Raw genomic sequence first — 19,401 nt, forward strand, 5'->3', positions numbered from 1 at the left:
GTCAGGTAAAAATAACTTTTAAAAGATATCAAAGATTACTTTCTGTAAATCTCCCGAAAAAAAAGAATATCCGTTTCAGTCATGCAACTTGTCTGCTCATCTGCGGGGCAAAGTAATAGAGATAAATACAAAACCACAAGAACAGAAATTACTGGATCACTGTATCCATACCAGGTCTCAGAAAACATCTTTGTAAATTAGCATATGACCTAGCATATATTTTTAATATATTTAATCTACAATCCATTTCCACAAACCAGCAAACTCTCATCATGGAGTGCACATATGCTGAGAAACATGAAGATAAACTGTGGATTAAATATATAAATGTCAGTGAATTTTAGATTTGGTAGGGTGTGTCTTAACCGCTTTGTTAAAAAAAATAATTGTATCTCCATTCACGTGTTTTTGCCTTGATCTCTATTACTGTTCTCCATAATTGGTTATAAATACTGCAGACGAGTGGAAAATTCACGTGAATGTAACAGATGAATGAAACACTGTGTGTTGACATATAAATAGCTCATATAAAGAGTTCATTTGAAAAAACAGATAACAATCATGTTTTTTCATTGTGCATTCTAATTAATCCTAAACTGCAATTGGGTTATTTTGATATAAAATAAAAATAACTAAAAAATATAGCTAACTAACACAATAAAAGCATGGTAACAATAATAAAAAAAACATGATTTTTGAAAATGTAAAAAAACAGAGTTAGGTCTGTTTTTGCAAATACACTCGTCATATACAGCATTTCTTTCTTTTTGGAGCAATCACCATTGATTTTTGTTGTATAGAAAATATATTTTGTGTTTCACATTACACAACAACATAACATTGTTTAAACACGGGGGTGAGTAAACGTGACAATAATTGTTGGCTTAACTAATTCTTTAATTATAAGTTGTGAGCAGTCACTACCGCTGTCAGTCTAGCATTACGTGAATGTTTCTCACAATTGAAAAATATGCTTGTGTCGGAAAGAACGTTAAAAGTCCTTTCTAATGAAATCCTAACTAACAAACCAGTTAGTTCACCTGCACTGGCATTAACAACTTCCAATAAGTTGACTCACACTTGTTTGTGTTTTTGATTTATTTCCTCATTCTGATATTCTGAGAAGGAAATAAAACTCTTAGCCACTTATGTCATTTTTGTCTCAGTTCTCTTAAATAATGGACACTGTTTTTCCCTGCTGTCCATAGAAGATTTAAATCTGATTAAAACACCCAAACAAAAGCATCTACTCCTAACTCACTCTCTCTCTCTTTCTTTCTTTCTTTCTCTTTGAGCTTATTTGAAGACATGCAGGCCATTTGGCAGGGTTGTTCGTTGGGGAAGGGCAGTTTGTCTGCTTTATGGCTGTGCTGACGTCAATGGCATAACTCAAATAGTTAGCAGGGTGCATGCTCCCAGCTTTCAAAAGCTGCACCACAGCAGAGCCAATGCTAAAACCCGAGACAGACTTCCCTCAGACAACAGTCTCAGCTGACATCTGGTCTTCTCATTGAATATACATCCAATGAAAAGCATAAATTTGCTTATAGACTAACACTGTTGTCTGGATAAAGCTTGCTCATAAATAATGAAAAGTGGTAGCACTTTGATAATCTAGGAATCTAATTCCTGACTGAGACTTTACACTTTTTGTTTTGACATTTGAAAGCATTAGGTCTACAGACTGACAGCCAAAGATATGACTCTTTCTAGCTCACTCCAACACTTGACAAATTGACTGACCCATAATATCTCTGCTTTTCCAGCTATGCCTCTTAATCCTTGTGAGTAAAGATAGCAGAGTGTTTTTAAGCCATAGACCTTTTGCTCCTATTGGCATGATCAACTCTGCTTGAGGTTGTGGAGACACTAAAGTCATTGAGAAAAAGAGTCAACAAAGAGCACTGAACTCTTTACAACCACAGCAACAAAATGCAAGTGGCAATGTTAAAAGCAACTGAAATGACAATTCGTATTCATCTGGCATGCTTGAATTCCTGCATAACTGAATTTAATGTCTGTTAGGGAGTTTAAAGCCAGTTCTATCATGACAACTCTCTAAAGATTTTAGCATGGTAATGGATATGACAGAGCTAATGTATTTGGTTGAATTGTTTACTTGCTTCTAAAAATACATATGTTAATATGGTGGTGAGAGTATTTAAGACATACTGCTGCTGCACAAGTAGCATATATAATAACCCATAGCAGATCTACACAGGTGGAGCTGGGGAGGTGGAGGGTTTCAGAGGAAACTGCGAATTTATTTTTCCAGTTCAAGACAGTTAGGGTATGTCGAAAAACTCCAATCTCATTTTCTCCTCCAACTTCAAAATCATCCTACATCGCTGTTGTACCTTTTTATGTAAAGCGCATTTGACCTTATCTGCACGTTCACTTTGTAAATACTGGGCCGGTACTTCTGCAGTGATTTAGGACGATTTTGAAGTTGGAGGAGAAAATTAAATGGGAGTTTTTCGACCTACCCTAACTGTCTTGAACCGGAAAAAACGGTTCACACAGACCTAGACAAGATGAGCGTTTGAGGTTAAAAAGTATATAAATTGTCTTTTTAGAAAATAAGCAATCGTTTCGCTAGATAAGACCCTTTTTTCTTTCTTTTTTCTTTTCTTTCTTTAGAGCCCTTTGAAGCTGTATTTAAACTGCATTTTGGAAGTTCAAATGCAGGGGATCCATAGAGGTCCATTATATGGAGAGGAATCCTGAAACGTTTTCCTCAAAAAAACATAATTTCGTTGGTGTCAACAGCCTCGTGGTTAGCTCGTCGACATATAGCGCCATTGTGCTGCGGGTGACCCGAGTTTGAATCCCAGCTCGTGGACCTTTCCTGATCCCACCCACTTCTCTCTCCCCCACTTCGCTTCCTGTCCAACTACACTGTCCTATCCAAATAAAGGCATAAAAACATAATTTCTTTACAACTGAAAAAAGAAAGAAGATGGATGACAAATGGGTACATTATCTGTAAATCTTTGTTCTGGAAGTGGACTACTACTTTAATGGTTATTGCCAGCCCAGTTTAATGAGGAAGAAGTATGTTTGGGTGAATCTGGATGCTGGGAAATGGTAAATGAACAGAATCACTTTCATCAGGTTACAACAAACCCACCAAGGTGGTAATTTTGCATGAATTTGTACAATGTTTGTACAATTTGTTCAGAAAACATATAATAATAATAATAAAAGCAAAGGTCCACTCCTAAACCTAAATGTCAGATTGTACACTGTACATATAAAATTGTACAAATTCAAAACCACATATTTACCAAAACGTAAAATAGTTACACACTGCCATAAAAATGCGTTGGTCTTTACCTAAAAGAAAAGTGTTTAAAATGGAATCAGAATTATCTGTGGTTGCTAACACTATCACAAACCACAAGAACATTTTATGCAAAATCACATATGCATACTAGAACATTATAACATCTGTTCCCTACATATTGTTTTAATATTTAAATTATATTTGAATATTTAAATTGTATATACTAAGAAATTATGTAAATGTCTTGCACTTGGTGGGAGACATTCCTAAAGTTTCTATAAAAGTATAACAGATTGGATTAGACAAAAAAAATGATACAGAACGGTGAGTTATGTAATATTCCTTGGAGAGAAAAAGAGTTCGTGCTGCCATTGTAATATATCAGAAAACGTTTAAGAGCCCTTTGTCTCAAACAGACCCATGTTAGTCCTTCAGTACGAGCATCTGAACTATCCAAGGTGACGTCAATGGGGCAGCGTATATAACATTTATATTGGCATTTGAAAACACCTGTCTTTAGACTATGGCAGCATGTTTGGCCTTATCGTTCATACCATAAGTATTACAAAGTGGAACAATGCAGGGTAACTTCTAAGAGTTCAGAGTGAATCCAGCTGCTGTTAACAACCAAATAAAAAAAATATTGTCAGGATATCAGATGGGCAAAACGGTGCATCAATACATAAAGTAGACGTGCGTGACGCACTTCGTGCATTACAGTCCAGCCTCCATCGATAACTCCAACAATGCACAAAGACACTCCCCTCGCTGGAGACCAAAGGTGTTTGAAAATATTATTGATGATGTCACGCCGTCTCTAGGGGTCTTGTGTGTATAAACACAGCGCAGGGCAGGGATCTGAAGCCAGTTTGGCACCCAGCAGTGGACCAGGGGCTTTAGGAAGAGAGTGTGGCATTCCACACTTTCACACACAGAATCAACACACACTCTAGACATCAGTCAGGCAGTCGGGCTGTGATGACATGTACACATTTCACACAAACACGCTCGCACACATCAGTTAAGTCAGCTAGTGGTCAAATGCCATAGACAAATGCAGATACGGTCACGTAGACACACAAGCCACGCACACAAAGGCCCAGGAGAAACAGCTCTGGACTCTACAGCTACATTACAAAGCCCTTACTGGGTAAGGATGTGGTGTACTTAAATATTCCTGACCTATCATGGTCTTCCAGCCTCAAAGGCTTCCATTCTGTTGACGTTTTCCCACTTTATTGCCAGACCCTGCCTGTTTGGGTGGCCTGTTGCTAGAACAGTTGCTATGGCATCCGAGTCTGAGGTAGATGATGAATGGAAATGATTTGACCAGAGGTACCATGTTGTTTTCAAAAAAGAGGTTTCTACTACTAAGTTTGTAGTTCCTCTCCTGGAATGAATATGCGCTGAGGAGATTTGGTGGATAGATTGATTTATACTGTTGGGTCCAAAACTCACATACTGTACACTTCTTGTTATTTTTTCTTTTATACTTTATATTTATTTTATTATTTATTTTTGCACTCTTTTAGTTGACTGGTGACCTGTATAGTGCAAAATCTTTCTTTTTTAAATTCTTAAAATCTTAACATTTTATTAACACTTCCAGAACAAAAATTTACCGATAATTTACTCACCCCCTTGTCATCCAAGATGTTCTTGTCTTTCTGTCTTTCGTCAAGAAATTATGTTTCTTAAGGAAAACATTACAGAATTTTTCTCCATGTCCTGGACTTCTATGGCGAGTTTGAACTTCCAAAATGCAGTGTCAATACATCTTCAAAGGGCTCTAAAGAAAGAAGGGTCTTATCTAGCGAATTTTCTAAAAAAAAAAAAAAAAAAAACTTTTTAACCTTCAATGCTCATATTGTCTATTCTACTCTGTGTTGCAGAGAACAGACAAGACAAGTGTTTGAGGTTAAAGCGTATATAAATTGTGCTTTTTTTTGGGAAAATAACCAATTGTTTCGCTAGATAAGACCCTTCTTCCTCGGCTGGGATCATTTAAAGCCCTTTGAAGCTGCACTGAAACTGCATTTTGGAACTTTAAACTCACGGGCACCATAGAAGTCCACTATATGGAGAAAAGTTCTGGAATGTTTTCCTCAAGAAACATTATTTCTTTACGACTGAAGAAAGAAATACACAAACATCTTGGATGACAAGGGGGTGAGTGAATTATCTGTAATTTTTTGTTCTGGAAGTGCAATTTTTCTTTAATGTGTAAATAAACTAATAAATAAACTTTATCTCAGACTTTTGGACCCCATTGCATGCCAAGCAATAATACATGCAACCAATTAAACAAATTTCATGCACAAACAAAGAGTAATGACGCACATTCTAATGGATGGATCCTGCATCTTTTTTATGGATAAACAGATGCAAAGCAACAGAGCTATCCAGGTATGCGTGTTTTTGCATATCCGTGCAAAACAAAACAGGAAGAGTCTGTCTTTCTTCCTGCTCATAATCATAAAATGTCTTAGTATGGTCTTTCCTGTGGTAAGCGGGCAAGCAAGTGGAAATACAAAGCTCATTGTTTGGAGCTGTTCATAATCTTCACCGCTCATAAAGGCCTTCCTACACCCCGGGTGCTCTTGTCTTCCATCAAGCTGTGAGCTGAACTTTATTCATGCGGCGTTGGCAAATCAACGGAGAAAAAGAATTAATAATACACTCTCATAAAGCATCATTCAGTTTGAGTTAATGTGAAAGGGGGAAATCTGAGCTCATGCCTCCAGCTAACAGAGGAATTAGCCAAAACATTTGTGGCCGCTCACTTTCCAAAGTCCCATTTCAATTCACATTATTTCCATGCGCCAGCTCAACCTGCAGTTTTACACGTGAGGCATTACCTCTCATGCCATTCTGAAGCATGACCCCAACAGCCGTGACGATGACACTGACGCAGGTTGTCGCTCCCTTGGGTGGACCATTATAAAGACCACCATTGTGATATCCAGTGAAAACAACCTCCAAAAACAGCCCTGCCAGATAATACCAGATGGGGGGAGTTTGAATGTTTTGTTGAAGCTAAAGCCGTTAACGCTAAAATCATTAGCCAACCCTGCCAAGAAAATAACTTCAGAGGGAATGCTACCCACAACAGTTTGATCTGAGATCACATTTCACCCTGTCAATCCTAATCTAAACCATTAAGCCCAAACAAGCAGGCCATTCCTCAAACTCTGACGCAAAATCAGATTTAGATGAGCCGCACTCTGATCTTTTCCACTTTATTATGAAAACGCTGAATATGAAGCCGATTCAGGTTTAGCATGAATAGGCTGCTATTGACGTAAACATCATGGATCAAAGCTTGATTTGTGGGTTAAGCTTGAACGTGCGGCACGTGAACAACCTGCATACATATTCAATAACTTGAGCGTGCAAGAGCGCTGAGGCGAAAACTTCTAGGGTTTTCCCAGAAAGCATTCACAGTGCACTTCTTCCTCAATACATCTGAAACCTGACCCACACTGACAGCGACCTGGAGCGAGAAAAATGACTGGAAACCATTGCTATTTAATGAGATTTGTTGATTTTTGGAAAAATATGAAAAGATTAACTATGGAAATGAGCTGACATATCATTACGTGTCAGCAAGATGGAGAAAAGATTGTTACTGTGAGCAATACTTTACTGTTCTATGGTGTTTTCCGCATTGTGAATGAGATTTATCTTCTGATAATCATTCATCTTGTTATTGATGTTTCTGTGCAAAGAAACTTAGAAATCAGCAACCTTTTTAGTCAAAAACATTTGAGTGGCATGAGGATATAGTAAGTACAAGACAAACTAAAAAATATTGTAAACGTTAGCAAGTTATAGCATTTTTTTTTATTTTGCAAACAAAAGCAAAACACAAAAATAACAACATAATCTAATATTTCAAAATAATCTAAATAATCTAAAACAAACTATATGTGACCTTCCATGAAGATATTGTGTAAATTTCCTACCGTAAATACATGAAAACTTAATTTTTGATTAGTAATACGCATTGCTAAAAACTTCATTTGGACAACTTTAAAGGCGATTTTCTCAATATTCAGATTTTTTTTGAAACCTCAGGTTATAGATTTTCAAATAGTTGTATTTCGAACCACTATTGTCCTTTCCTAACAAACCATACATCAATGGATAGCTTGTGCATTCAGCTTTCAGATGTATAAATCTCAATTTCGAAAAAATTGGCCCTTATGACTGGTTTTGTGGTCCAGTGTCACATATTAATAATAATAAGCTGGAACATTTTGCTTTTTTTTCAGAAACAATTTTTCTCATTTAGATTATGTTTTTCTGCAAAGAAACCTAAAAATCAGCAACCTTTCGTGCAACTCAAAACGAAACAAAAAAAAAAAGATTATTGAGTGACATGAGAATTCAGAAAGTAGAAGATAAAATAAAAAATACTGTCAAAATGGGTACTTTATAGTAGTTTTTCATGACTTTGCAAAACAAAAAAAGGGCAAAACATAAAAATAACACCACCCAAAAATAAAACAAAATAAAATAAAATAAAAAGTTCATCATATGGTGAATTATGCGCTACTACAATGTACACAAAGACTAGAAGACGACTACAAAATAATCTAAAACAGACCAAAATTACCCTTAAACACAAAACCAGTCTTAAGTAGCATGGGTATATTTGTAGCAATAGCCAAAAATACACTGTATGGGTCAAAATGATCGATCTTTCTTTTATGCCAAAAATCATTAGGATATTAAGTAAAGTCATGATCCATGAAGATATTTTGTACGTCTCATACCATAAAGATATCAAAATCTAATTCTTGATTAGTAGTATGCATTCCTAAAAACTTCATTTGGACAACTTTTCTCAATATTTCAATTTTTTGGCACCCTCAGATTCCAGATACTCAATGGAGATCTTATTTTTTCAGCTTTCAGATGATGTGCAAATCTCAAATTTAAAAAATGTAACCCTCATGACTGGTTTTGTGGTCCAGGGTTACATATTTATAATAAACAGGCACATTTTGCTTTTTTTCAGAGTCAATATTTCTAATTTAGATGATGTTTTAATGCAAACAAACATAAAAATCAGCAACCTTTTGTGTAACTCAGAAAAAAACAAAACATAAAAATAACACCAAAATAAATAAATAAATAGTTCATGTTATGGTGCATTATGCACTACTATGTACACAGCAACTGGGAGACCTACTACAAAATTATCCAAAACAAACCATATGAATAATAAACAGGAATAAACAGGAACATTTTGTTTTTTTTACAGAGACAATATTTCTCAAACAACAATGCAGTCTGAAAATGTGGGGGCAACTATGAGTAACTGGCTCTGAAATGGTGACAGTTCAATGAAAAATTCAACCTAAATATAGACGTAGACAACCATTACTGAAAGTGACAGAAAAGAATTTCCCTTGGGGAAAAGGAAATGGATAGTTACTGGACATAAGACTGACTGCTCAGCAAGTCTAGCACAAACAAGCACGGACAGCCTAAAATTGTGCACCCTGACTAGTCCTGTGACTGGAAGTGTCACTATATCTAGCCCATAGAGTAGATACTGTAACAGAGCAATGGCAGGAAATTATCTCCATGGCAACATTGTTTGGTAGCTCATTCAGGGTGAATCGCACACGGGTATCATTTCAGATTAAAATTAATTGCACGCTGGTCAAGGTGCCCTTGACCAGAGCTTCCCGGCACCACATTTGTGTGGATATGGCTGCTGGGAAACCCGTGGATTCCAAAATGGCTAAGCAAACAAACAGAATGACTTTTGTCATCTTATGACAGATAAGAAAACTTTGAAGTAAAGACTAATTAAATAATTTTTTATTGACAAGTGTGGGTGGACCGTTTGACTGTTAATAACATGCCATTTCATAGCACACATGTTTAAAGAGCTTGTTTTTGACTCAAGTGGGGAAAGTCAGCCAGCTCGATATCACACTAGGCCGGTCAGCTGATAAGAATGTTGCACTGACCTTTTCTAGGTACTCTGTGTGAACACATTATAACTGTCAGTCATGCGGCTTCTTCTACGTGCTGCAGACAACACTTTTCTGTTGTTACGCTTCCTCATCTTTCCAATCTTACAGATGTATTTACGTTTTACAGAGGTAACAGTAAGTGACCTAATAACTGTATGCGTGTGAATGCGCGAGCCAGCTCGGATGTGTTAAGGAAACAGCCGTGAAGTTCATTTGCGCATTACTCTTTGTTTATCATTTCATTAGGCTGGTATAATGCCGGACGACTGGCATCTTCAAAGTATCATAAAACATTCCATCATCAGCCCTCAAAGAAAAACGTCATAAAAACCCCAATAAAAGTCTTTCACATGTGGTTTGTTTAACTTCTGAAGCTATTCACGAATTCATGTATTCCTAAATGTTCAAAAGTACTGAATATGCATAAGTATAATGAGTAGATGATTAGAAGTTGTGTCATAATCCATCAGATTATCATCAGATTATTTTTAATGCTTATACACCATAAAAGTGATAGTTCACCCAAAAATTAAAGTTCTGTCATTAATTACTCACCCTCATGTCATTCCAAACCTGTAAGACCTTTGTTCATGTTTGGAACACAAATTAAGATATTGTTGATGAAATCTGAGAGCTTTCTGAGCCTACATAGACAGCAACTGACACGTTCAAGGCCCAAAAAGGTAGTAAGGACATTGTTAAAATAGTCCATGTGACATCAGTGGTTCAACCATAACTTTACAAAGCTACAAGAATACTGTTTGTGTGCAAAGAAAACAAAAATAATGACTTTGTTCAACAATTTCTTCTCTTCTGTGTCAGTCAGAAAAGGTTTTCCCAGAACGCATGTGGAAAAAAAACGTAAGCATTCTTCTCCAACGCAGTTTAAATGCGGCTTCAAACGATCCCAAATGTGGTTGTAAATGTTCCCAGCCGAGGAATAAGGGTTTTATCTAGCGAATCGATCGGTTATTTTCTTTTAAAAAATACAATTTAAATACTTTTTAAATCTCAAATGCTTGTCTCGCCTTTCTCTCCCTGAACTCTGTGTATTCTGGCTTAAGACAGGGTATGTTGAAAAACTCCAATCGTATTTTCTCCCTCAACTTCAAAAATCATTAAAAAAATCATCCTACATCGCTGCAGAAGTACCGACCCAGTCTTTGCAACTTGAACCTGCAAAGAAGATCAAACACCCTTAACAAAAAAGGTAAAACAGCGATATAGGGCGATTTTGAAGTTGAGGGAGAACATGAGATGGGACTTTTTCGACATACCCTAACTGTCATGAACTGGAACAAAAACAGTCCAGGCAGAGCAAGACAAGACAAGCGTTTGGCATTAAAAAGTATATAAATTGTATTTTTTTTATTAAAATAACTGATCGTTTCACTAGATAAGACCATTCTTTCTTGGCTGGGATTGTTTACAACCACATTTGGGATTGTTTGAAGCCGCATTTAAACTACATTTTGGAAGTTCAAAATCGGGGCACCATATGAGTCCATTATATGGAGAAAAATGCTGAAATGTTTTCCTCAAAAACAATTTCTTTACGACTGAAGAAAGAAAGACATGAACATCCTGGATGACAAGGGGGCGAGTACATTATTTGTAAATTGTTGTTTTGGAAGTGGAGTTCTCCTTTAAATGAAGCATTATTTTTCTTTTCTTTGTATACAAAAAATATTTTCGTAGCATTACAAGATTACGGTTGAATCACTGATGTCACGTGGACTATTTTAACAATGTCCTTACTAACTGTCTGGGCCTTGAACGTTTCAGTTGCATTGCTGTCTATGCAGGCTCAAAAAGCTCTTGGATTTCTTAAAAAATATCTTAATTTGTGTTCCGAAGATGAATGAAGGTCTTTTCGGTTTGGAACGACATGAGGGTGAGTAATTAAAGACAGAATTAATGACATTTTTGGGTGAACTAACCCTTTAATGAAAAAATGTATTTGTAAACAAGTACGTTTATAGGCACCTGTATGGTGTGCATGCGATATAAGTTCACTGTGTGCTTCCACACCCTGAATTATGCTCTGTAACAAATAAAAGTTTTATCAGAAAGGCCTTGATCACCTAGTTCAAGGAACAAGGAACCTAATATATTCCTTTAAATGCGAAACAACAACACTAACAAAGTGCCATGAACCCTTCTGCTGCCTCTGCCCGAGGTGGTATATGTTGATGTTTTCTGTAAAGAAATACGTACGTGCGCAGATGTCAGCCGTGATTTAATCTCATAGAGTAAACTACAGTCAAACAAACACTGCTATTGTATGTTTCTTTGAAACGTATCTCTCACAGGCCATAAGATAAACTCCAGGGCTAATCTGCCTTCTCTGTAAATACTCTGGATGTTGATCTACGATCAGTTCTCAAGATCTAAATCTCCTCCTTATCTTGTCCTAACCCCAGATTAGCTGCTGCAGTCGTTAACACGTCTGCTCTCCTCACCATGAGGAACGGCACGGTCTTACCTGCGACTTTCCTGAGCTCACAAAAACACCGAAAACATTCCCATTGCCAGAGACGGAGAGTTCCGGAAATTCTGGCCATCACAACAAATTCCTCATACACCACAAATCATGGACAAATGAACTCTTGTAACACATATAAACTAATGTGGAAAACCTCATTGCTTTATAGTCAGTGGATGCAAGAGTCACAAAAGGAATGCACAATATTCATTTTCAGCTCTCAGCTCATTGTACATACAGTATAACAAATCACAGGCATCTGATCCAGCAGACATTATGAGCATGTGTGCGTCCGTATCAGCGTGTGTTGAAAGAGAAGACAATGGTATTTGTCAGTCTACATCCTATTTTCCCCATTTGGTCATTAAGCCACAGACAAGTTCATCTCACGACCTGTGTGCGCGAGGAATTAACACTCGTACACTGAAAAACACCTCCTGGGTTCCGGAGGATTCCAGCGGTATGGGAAAAACAGGAAAAATCTGCGCTCTCCTTCCTGCCCAATGACCCTGTTTGTATGACACACAGGAGGCAGTTTAGGTGCAGGCAGTAAGTCAGTGGCTCCGTCTCATTGTCTCGCTTATGGTTACATCACTACAGTTCTGCAAGGATTGTGAATGGAGATTACTGTCATTGTTTTCTTTCAGATTAGTTTGCATTTAAAAACATCAGTAAATAAAAAACAGCCTTGCCATTGCAAAAACATTTCTCAGTTCCAAAACGTAGGAGTGATTTTGTGTTTAAAAACGTGAGAACAAGAGTTTAAAAAAAACCCATGAGATCATGGTTTTTTTAATTCCTTGAATCTAAATGACAAGTTTTTACAGTGGTGTGTCATGAACGAGATGCAAGATAGGAGGTGTGAGTGCTAACACGTCTACCGCATGTTTACACAGAAGCAGGGCAGAGAAATGAAAAAAAAAAAAAAAGTGTGAACGGCTTCTTACAGTCATAGAAACAATTCGAAACTTTCTGCAGAGGAAGCAACTGTGTGCCACCAAATCAGGGTTGCCAAGTTTTCACAACAAAACCTGCCCAACTGCTACTCAAAACTAGTCCAATTGCACTTTTCAGGGTGTAAAATACAGGTTTTTTTGTCAGGGTTCCCCTGGTAAATTCGCATTCCAAGAGACATTCTAAAATATCACGTTTTTGGGGTCACTTCAACCCGTGGACATCAAAAACAACCCACGGCAACAGTGTTAAAATAGCCCGATTCCGTGGGAAAACCGCGGATTTGGCAACACTGCACCAAATGCCAGACTCGCTATTGATTTTAATGGGGTTTGACATTAGCATGTTGCTATGCTAAAAGCCTGTTCACACCAAGGACAGAAACTATTAAAAAACAAAAAAAACAAAAAAAACAAACTATAAAGTATTAATAATCATTTTAATTCTATGTGAACAGGAAAGTCCACACCAAAGCTATAACAATAATGACACAAAGGAACGTTATTATTGGAATCAGTTTCAGAGCAATTTTTGTCATCTGAAGAAAAATAAACACACATTGACAACACTTTTAAAATAAAATAAAAAAAATGAAATAAAATTAAAGGAATGTTATTATTGCAATCAATTTAAAACAAAACTAAATGAAATAAAAAATAAATGAATAAGATTAAAATAAAATAAAATAAAATAAAAGGAACATTATTACTGGAATTTTTGTCAGCTGAAGAACAATAAACACACATTGACAACACTTTTAAAATAAAATAAAATAACATAAAATAAAATAAATTTAAATCAAAATTTAAAACAAAACTAAATAAAAAAAAAATAATAATAATCTTAAAATAAAACAAAATAAAATAAAATAAAAGGAACGTTATTATTGGAATCAATTTAAAACAAAACTAAAAAAAAAAAAAAAATAAATAAAATAAAATAAAATAAAATAAAATAAAATAAAATAAAATAAATAAATAAAATAATTTATCGTTCAAATGTCGTTATAAATTTTTGTTCACTACTTTTTTTTTTTTTTGCTCATTACAATGCATTTTAGGATTTCCTTACCATTAAACTTACGTGTGCTGCCTTTAAATTTGGCTAAAAAATGCATTTTACAAGGAAACATAATTTAGAACCTTCACATTGAAAGCACTTTCAATCCTTTAAATATTGTCTCTGTAGGTAGTGCACTAGATTTTGGAAAAGGGAAAGTATCTATGATTTTTTTTTTTTTTTTTTAAACAGAGATAAAAACTAATCTAAAAAGAAAGCGACAGCAGATTTTCTTATCATGCATCACAAAAATGTGACAAAGTAGATTAGACCCAGAATAATTTATACTACATGAACATACTATATAATTTATCTGACACACAGTAGCACAGTAAAACATTTAGTTTTTCACTAACCACGCATAAAAGTTGTTTTCTCAAAAACACAAACATGTACATTCATGTTTCTTACATATTATTGTAGCCCAGTTTGTGCTGATTACAGTGTAACCAGACTTTAGCCATGAATATGTTTTTAATATACTGAAAAAAGCACAAATGTCAGGGCATGTCAAAACTTCTCCGGGGCCCCAAAACACCCTCAGACCCCAGAGGGTTAAAAGACTCATTCAAAACGTTTCCAAAATGATGTGGCACTTATGTTGTAAACAGCTCCATAAATGATGCATGACTATCGCATATTTTCAACATACCAAAACTAAGATCTTACTAAGAAGTGAGTAAGTATGACGTTTTACTCAACTTGCAGAATAATAGCAAGCACTTATCAGCAACCGATCAAGCCTGAAGAGCATCAGGAAGTGAATCTCAGTCCACCTGGTTTAAGAGGAAGTCAACAAAGCCGCATGCAAGCTGACTGACGTCAATCACAACCCACCGCACCTGACAGGAACTCCTACTGACTGCATTTCTCATGCTCTCTGCTTCAGTATAATGCCACTTACTGCTCTTCTTCCACATTACGCATTAAAGATACGGTCCCTTTTGATGTAGGCCGAGCTAAGTGCTGTTTGGCCTGATTACTGACATTACAAGTGCGTGTTTTACTGAAACTAGTCAGTGTTACATTAAGCTGGACTCCTGTGCCCTTTATATTTCTTCCTCCTAAAACAAGTACACAAATGATACACACACAGACAATAATCTACATCCCTTCTTTTTTCACTCTATTTGATTTTTCCATCTTTCCTAGAAACATATTGATTCAACTGTGAATTCAGCATCCTAATTACAGCCAACAAACCAGACTGTACAGGTCAAATACCAGCAATCTATACTCTTTGTACTAGCAGTTCGATCTTTTCCCATATGTTTTCAAACATATTTTTCTTTCTACGACACAAATGTCCCCCCAGAGTGCATTGAAGTTCATAAGCATGTTTTATTTGGGGGGCTTTTGCCATTTTTTATGCATACAGACAGTTGAGAAGAGAAAATAAATAATTCTGGGGGAGAAAATGTGAACAAGACGCGAGCCAGATTCAAACCTGTGTCTCCCAAGTGAGTGCTGAGGCTCAACATGCCTGTTACAGATATACCAATTGCTTTGCAACGTCTTATTACTTTTTTACACTGCAAAAAATGACAGTACAATGTTATACTTCAACAAGAAAAAGATCAATTTTGCAGTGTACATAATCTTGCAATTCATTAAACAAACCTGCTGAAGATTGTGTTTTTATGAAGTCTCTTTCTTCTCTTCCTCGTCTAAATGTGAACAATCTCTCTCTTATTATCCTTCAGAAATGACCTCACTCCGCCAAGGTTTTCTTGACATTTCTAAGAAAACAGTCTGGGCTGTATAATAGAGGCTCCAGTGAATGGCCTTGTTCTGTTTAGTTAGCATAGATTACAGTTTTTCTGAAATCTCTGTCTGGCGTGTTCTCTGATATCACACTGGGAGCCATCCTCAAGGACAGACAGTGAACTATGAGGAATTTTCCCACTCGTTATACAAAGCTGAGGCAGGCCTGTTGTCCGTTGTGTTATTATATTTGGCAGGTGTGCATGCATGTGAGGGACCAACACGTAGCAGCCATGGCCCTTTCCTATAGTCTAACACGTTCTGCGCGACTAGACAAAACAGCCACTAATATGGGCACCGTGCTTGAATGTGTGCGTACGTGAGTCTACTAAACATTTCAACACTGCCGGGCCAATCAGCAGAAGCTGCCGTGGAGATGATTGATGATGAGGGATACAAGAGGGCAACGGCGTGGGCAGTCACGTAGCATGGCAAGAGGTCTCTCTATCATTAAAAATATACTTAAACACAGCACAACAAAACATGTGTTTACAGACACACGTGCAAACGCATGATCTTTAAGATTGAGTTATTTTAAAAGCATGGGAAATGCCTTTAACCTAAAGAGTAAATAAACACGTTTTGACACGTTTAACCCAAAAAGCATAGCATTTTTTTTGTTGGATTTTGAAAAAAATCTTAGGAATTACAATGAACAGTCAACTTTTGAAATTCTGTACTCACTTCATACTGACTTAAAGAAGTAGTTGACCAAAACATTTACTTTTTCTGAAACAGATTTGGAGAAATTTAATCTTAAATCACTTTCTCACCAATGTCTCTGATGGGTGCCATCAGAATGGTAGTATAGCTAATTAAAACATCACAATAATTCAGAAGCAATCCATGCGACTCCAATCTTGTGATGCAAAAAATGATGTGTTTGCAAAAAAAAACAAATGAATCATTGAGGCATTTAAACTTCAAACTTATTGCCAGAATGTTTTGGACTGCTTCTGCTTGTAAACAGTGCTTGATCTGTGAATATTTCTCTCCCCTAGTAAAAGTAAGATTTAAAATGCTTTTATTTTAAACTAAGTGTAGCTGAAGTCTATTATCATATTTACTTACATATTTTTTGAGACTTAATTATATAAAAATTGTAATTACACCTTATTTGGAGTACTGCTTGTACACAATGCACAATCTTTATATTAATACTAAAATACTACACTTGCAATAGTTCCACTTTAGCACAATCAATTATAGTATATCTTTGGTTGGACTTCCACACAATTGTAGTGCATTAAGTACTGGAACTTCCGATTTAGCAGACTTCAAATATACCAGTTTAGTACAGTAAAAGTACAGCTGCAGGGTATTTTTATTAAGTACATAATATGTGAATGTATTTGCAGTATACTTAGCATGAAAATACATTTTAAATACATTTTTGTATATTTATTTTTCACTAGGGCCCTGATTCAGACAATACAACTTTTTAATAGGAGAAAGCAATACTAGAAGCCTAGTAGACTAGTACTGTAGACCATAGCAAAACTCTGAAGTTAAAAAAACGTTTAAAAAATGATGCATTTGTTTTATACATGCAGCTTTTGGCTTCATAAGATGTTACTTGATGGACTGGAATCATGTGGATTACTTGGGGTTTATATTATAAGCTGTTTGGACTCATTATGACGGCACCCATTCACTTCCATTGGTGAGTGCAAAACGCAATGCTAAATGTCTCCAAATCTGTTCCAAATGTTAATTTTTGGTGAACTGTTCCTTAAATTATATATATATATATATGTATATATATATATATATATATATATATATATATATATATATATATATATATATATATACATATGGATTTTCAGTAGTGATCTACAAGTTCTAGGACTTACCCGGTAGGCACACTCTGGTGATGGGGGGCTGGTTGGACACAGGGGATCTCCTGCAAGAGGAAATGTTGAGAAATTACTAAAAACGTTGCTGAATAAGTACAAACAAACAACTATCACACAAGCAGAAAACCCCTGCAATTCAAACACATGTGTCATTCTTTTGCGTCATCCTGAACTGTAACAGGATGCATAATGTCAGGCAAATAGCATGTTTCCACATTAAATGAGAATGAAAAAACCCTACTCAAGCCTGTGCATTCTGCAATATATTTTTTTCTTAAGTGCATCATGGATTTAATGCGACATTCCCCCTTTAATACAGACGTATTATTATGATATCACAGGGTGTGTCCTTTTTCTCGTACATACTTCCGTAAAATTTCCCTTCAAGTTGATCTGAACTGGGTTGCCCTTGGCCAGACTAGCGAAGAATCCAACAAAAGCCTCTAACAGTGCAGTGTAATTGCTCTGACGTAGATCCATGGTTATTTGGAAGGGCGAAATACTTCTTCCATGAATAACAGCAAGTAAACACCTTTTTCCCCATTTACCCTCATCGCTCAGGTGGAAAAATGGAATTTAGAGAAATGTGGAAATCTTCTCCGTAGGCAAGTGATTTTTGGCTGGGATTGGAAATCCCGAAAACTGGTGACATGTTAAGTGGAAAACTGCTTTAGTGAAATGTCAGTGTGCATGGGTGGCCGAATCCACAAAACAAATGATTGGAAAGACTGCCCTCTTGTGGTTGGTCTTACAAACAACAAAACTTTTTTTTTTAAATAAAAAAGGCTAATATTATTACATATACATGTTTTTAAGCCTAAAATGACATTTTAGCAACATTAAGAATACTGTTCTAATCTTTTATTTGGTCTGTGCTACTGACGTAATCCCTGTTGGTGGAGTTTGATCCATGTAAACAGTATTTTGTGGATAGTTACATCATATTCCTCTCTGGTTTCACTGCATATATCATGTGACAAGGTTTAATGGCTTTGTTTTGTCAGAGAAGATAAAAGATTACATTTCCACAGGTTTAGCGATTTTATTCTTCTGGCAGGTAAGAATTTTATCGTCTCATGTAAATATGTATACAAACATGTATAAAAGTGTGTACTATAGTGCGTATTTTAATCACTAATTTGTATTCCAATACAATGCCTTGTAAGTCCATTTCTGCATCTTTTTTTTCTTTTAACTCTGGAACAAGTCAAAAATATTTTTGAAAACATTTCTTAATTAATCAAGAAAAACCTGCTAATTTTTCAGAGACAAAACTGTTGAATTTAGTGTATTTGCATTGTCTATTTGTGTTTTGAATAAAGGTATAGCTTCTGTTTACAATAATACTCACTTGTTAGATGAGCACTGAACATTGGTCAAGACAGTAAAGTTGTTTCTGACACTTCGAAGGCTTGCTAGAACCTAGAAGAAGACAGAAGAAACATAATACTGTAAGGTAAAACCAAGCATACGTCCATTTGAAACATAAACCTTTAAGAAACATGACACTGATGTGTTTACCTGAGCAAAAGGTGTGACTATCAAGTCATCCCCATGCCTGTAATCAAGTGAGAATGTATTAACATCTTAAGCGGTTGACACTCAGACAAAGCAAACGCTATAATTTAAAGTCAACATAAAAACAAATCCGACCCTGTTTACTGTTTTTTTTTTTTTTTAAATGACTTTTATTTTCCACTGAAATCACTTACGCCAGAGTACTAGAGTATTTACCAATAACCAAACAGCTATGAATTGTTTTAGCAAATGGCTACATTCCCGTCCTGCATTTTTTCACGTCTAGTTTCAGCCAGTAATACCTCACTCGTCAGACTCAATTGTCAGACGAGGTTCCTTTCAGTATCCCTAAATGCCACCAAAAAATGGGTTAGCAAGAACAATCCAGCACATTCCTCAGGGTTCAACAGATATTTGGCATCTAAGACTCTGGAAAATGCGTTCTGATATAATTCCAGGCAGTTACTGCCAGAAGGCTTGGGA

At 36.0% G+C, this 19,401-nt stretch overlaps 1 protein-coding gene across 6 annotated transcripts in view; it reads right to left on the minus strand.

Annotated features, from left to right (window-relative positions):
• Positions 1-19,401, minus strand: part of pde4ba (phosphodiesterase 4B, cAMP-specific a) — a 188,569-nt gene that overhangs the window by 25,842 nt on the left and 143,326 nt on the right. For all 6 annotated transcript variants that reach the window (XM_051111564.1, XM_051111563.1, XM_051111565.1 and 3 more), the window contains 3 exons: positions 18,922-18,958; positions 18,752-18,822; positions 17,398-17,447 (listed from right to left, as the gene is read on the minus strand). In XM_051111564.1, the coding sequence (XP_050967521.1) occupies positions 17,398-17,447; positions 18,752-18,822; positions 18,922-18,958 (158 nt within the window). The remainder of the gene's footprint in view (positions 1-17,397; positions 17,448-18,751; positions 18,823-18,921; positions 18,959-19,401) is intronic.

Source organism: Labeo rohita, chromosome 6 (assembly GCF_022985175.1).
Source record: "Labeo rohita strain BAU-BD-2019 chromosome 6, IGBB_LRoh.1.0, whole genome shotgun sequence".
NCBI classification, from domain to species: domain Eukaryota; kingdom Metazoa; phylum Chordata; class Actinopteri; order Cypriniformes; family Cyprinidae; genus Labeo; species Labeo rohita.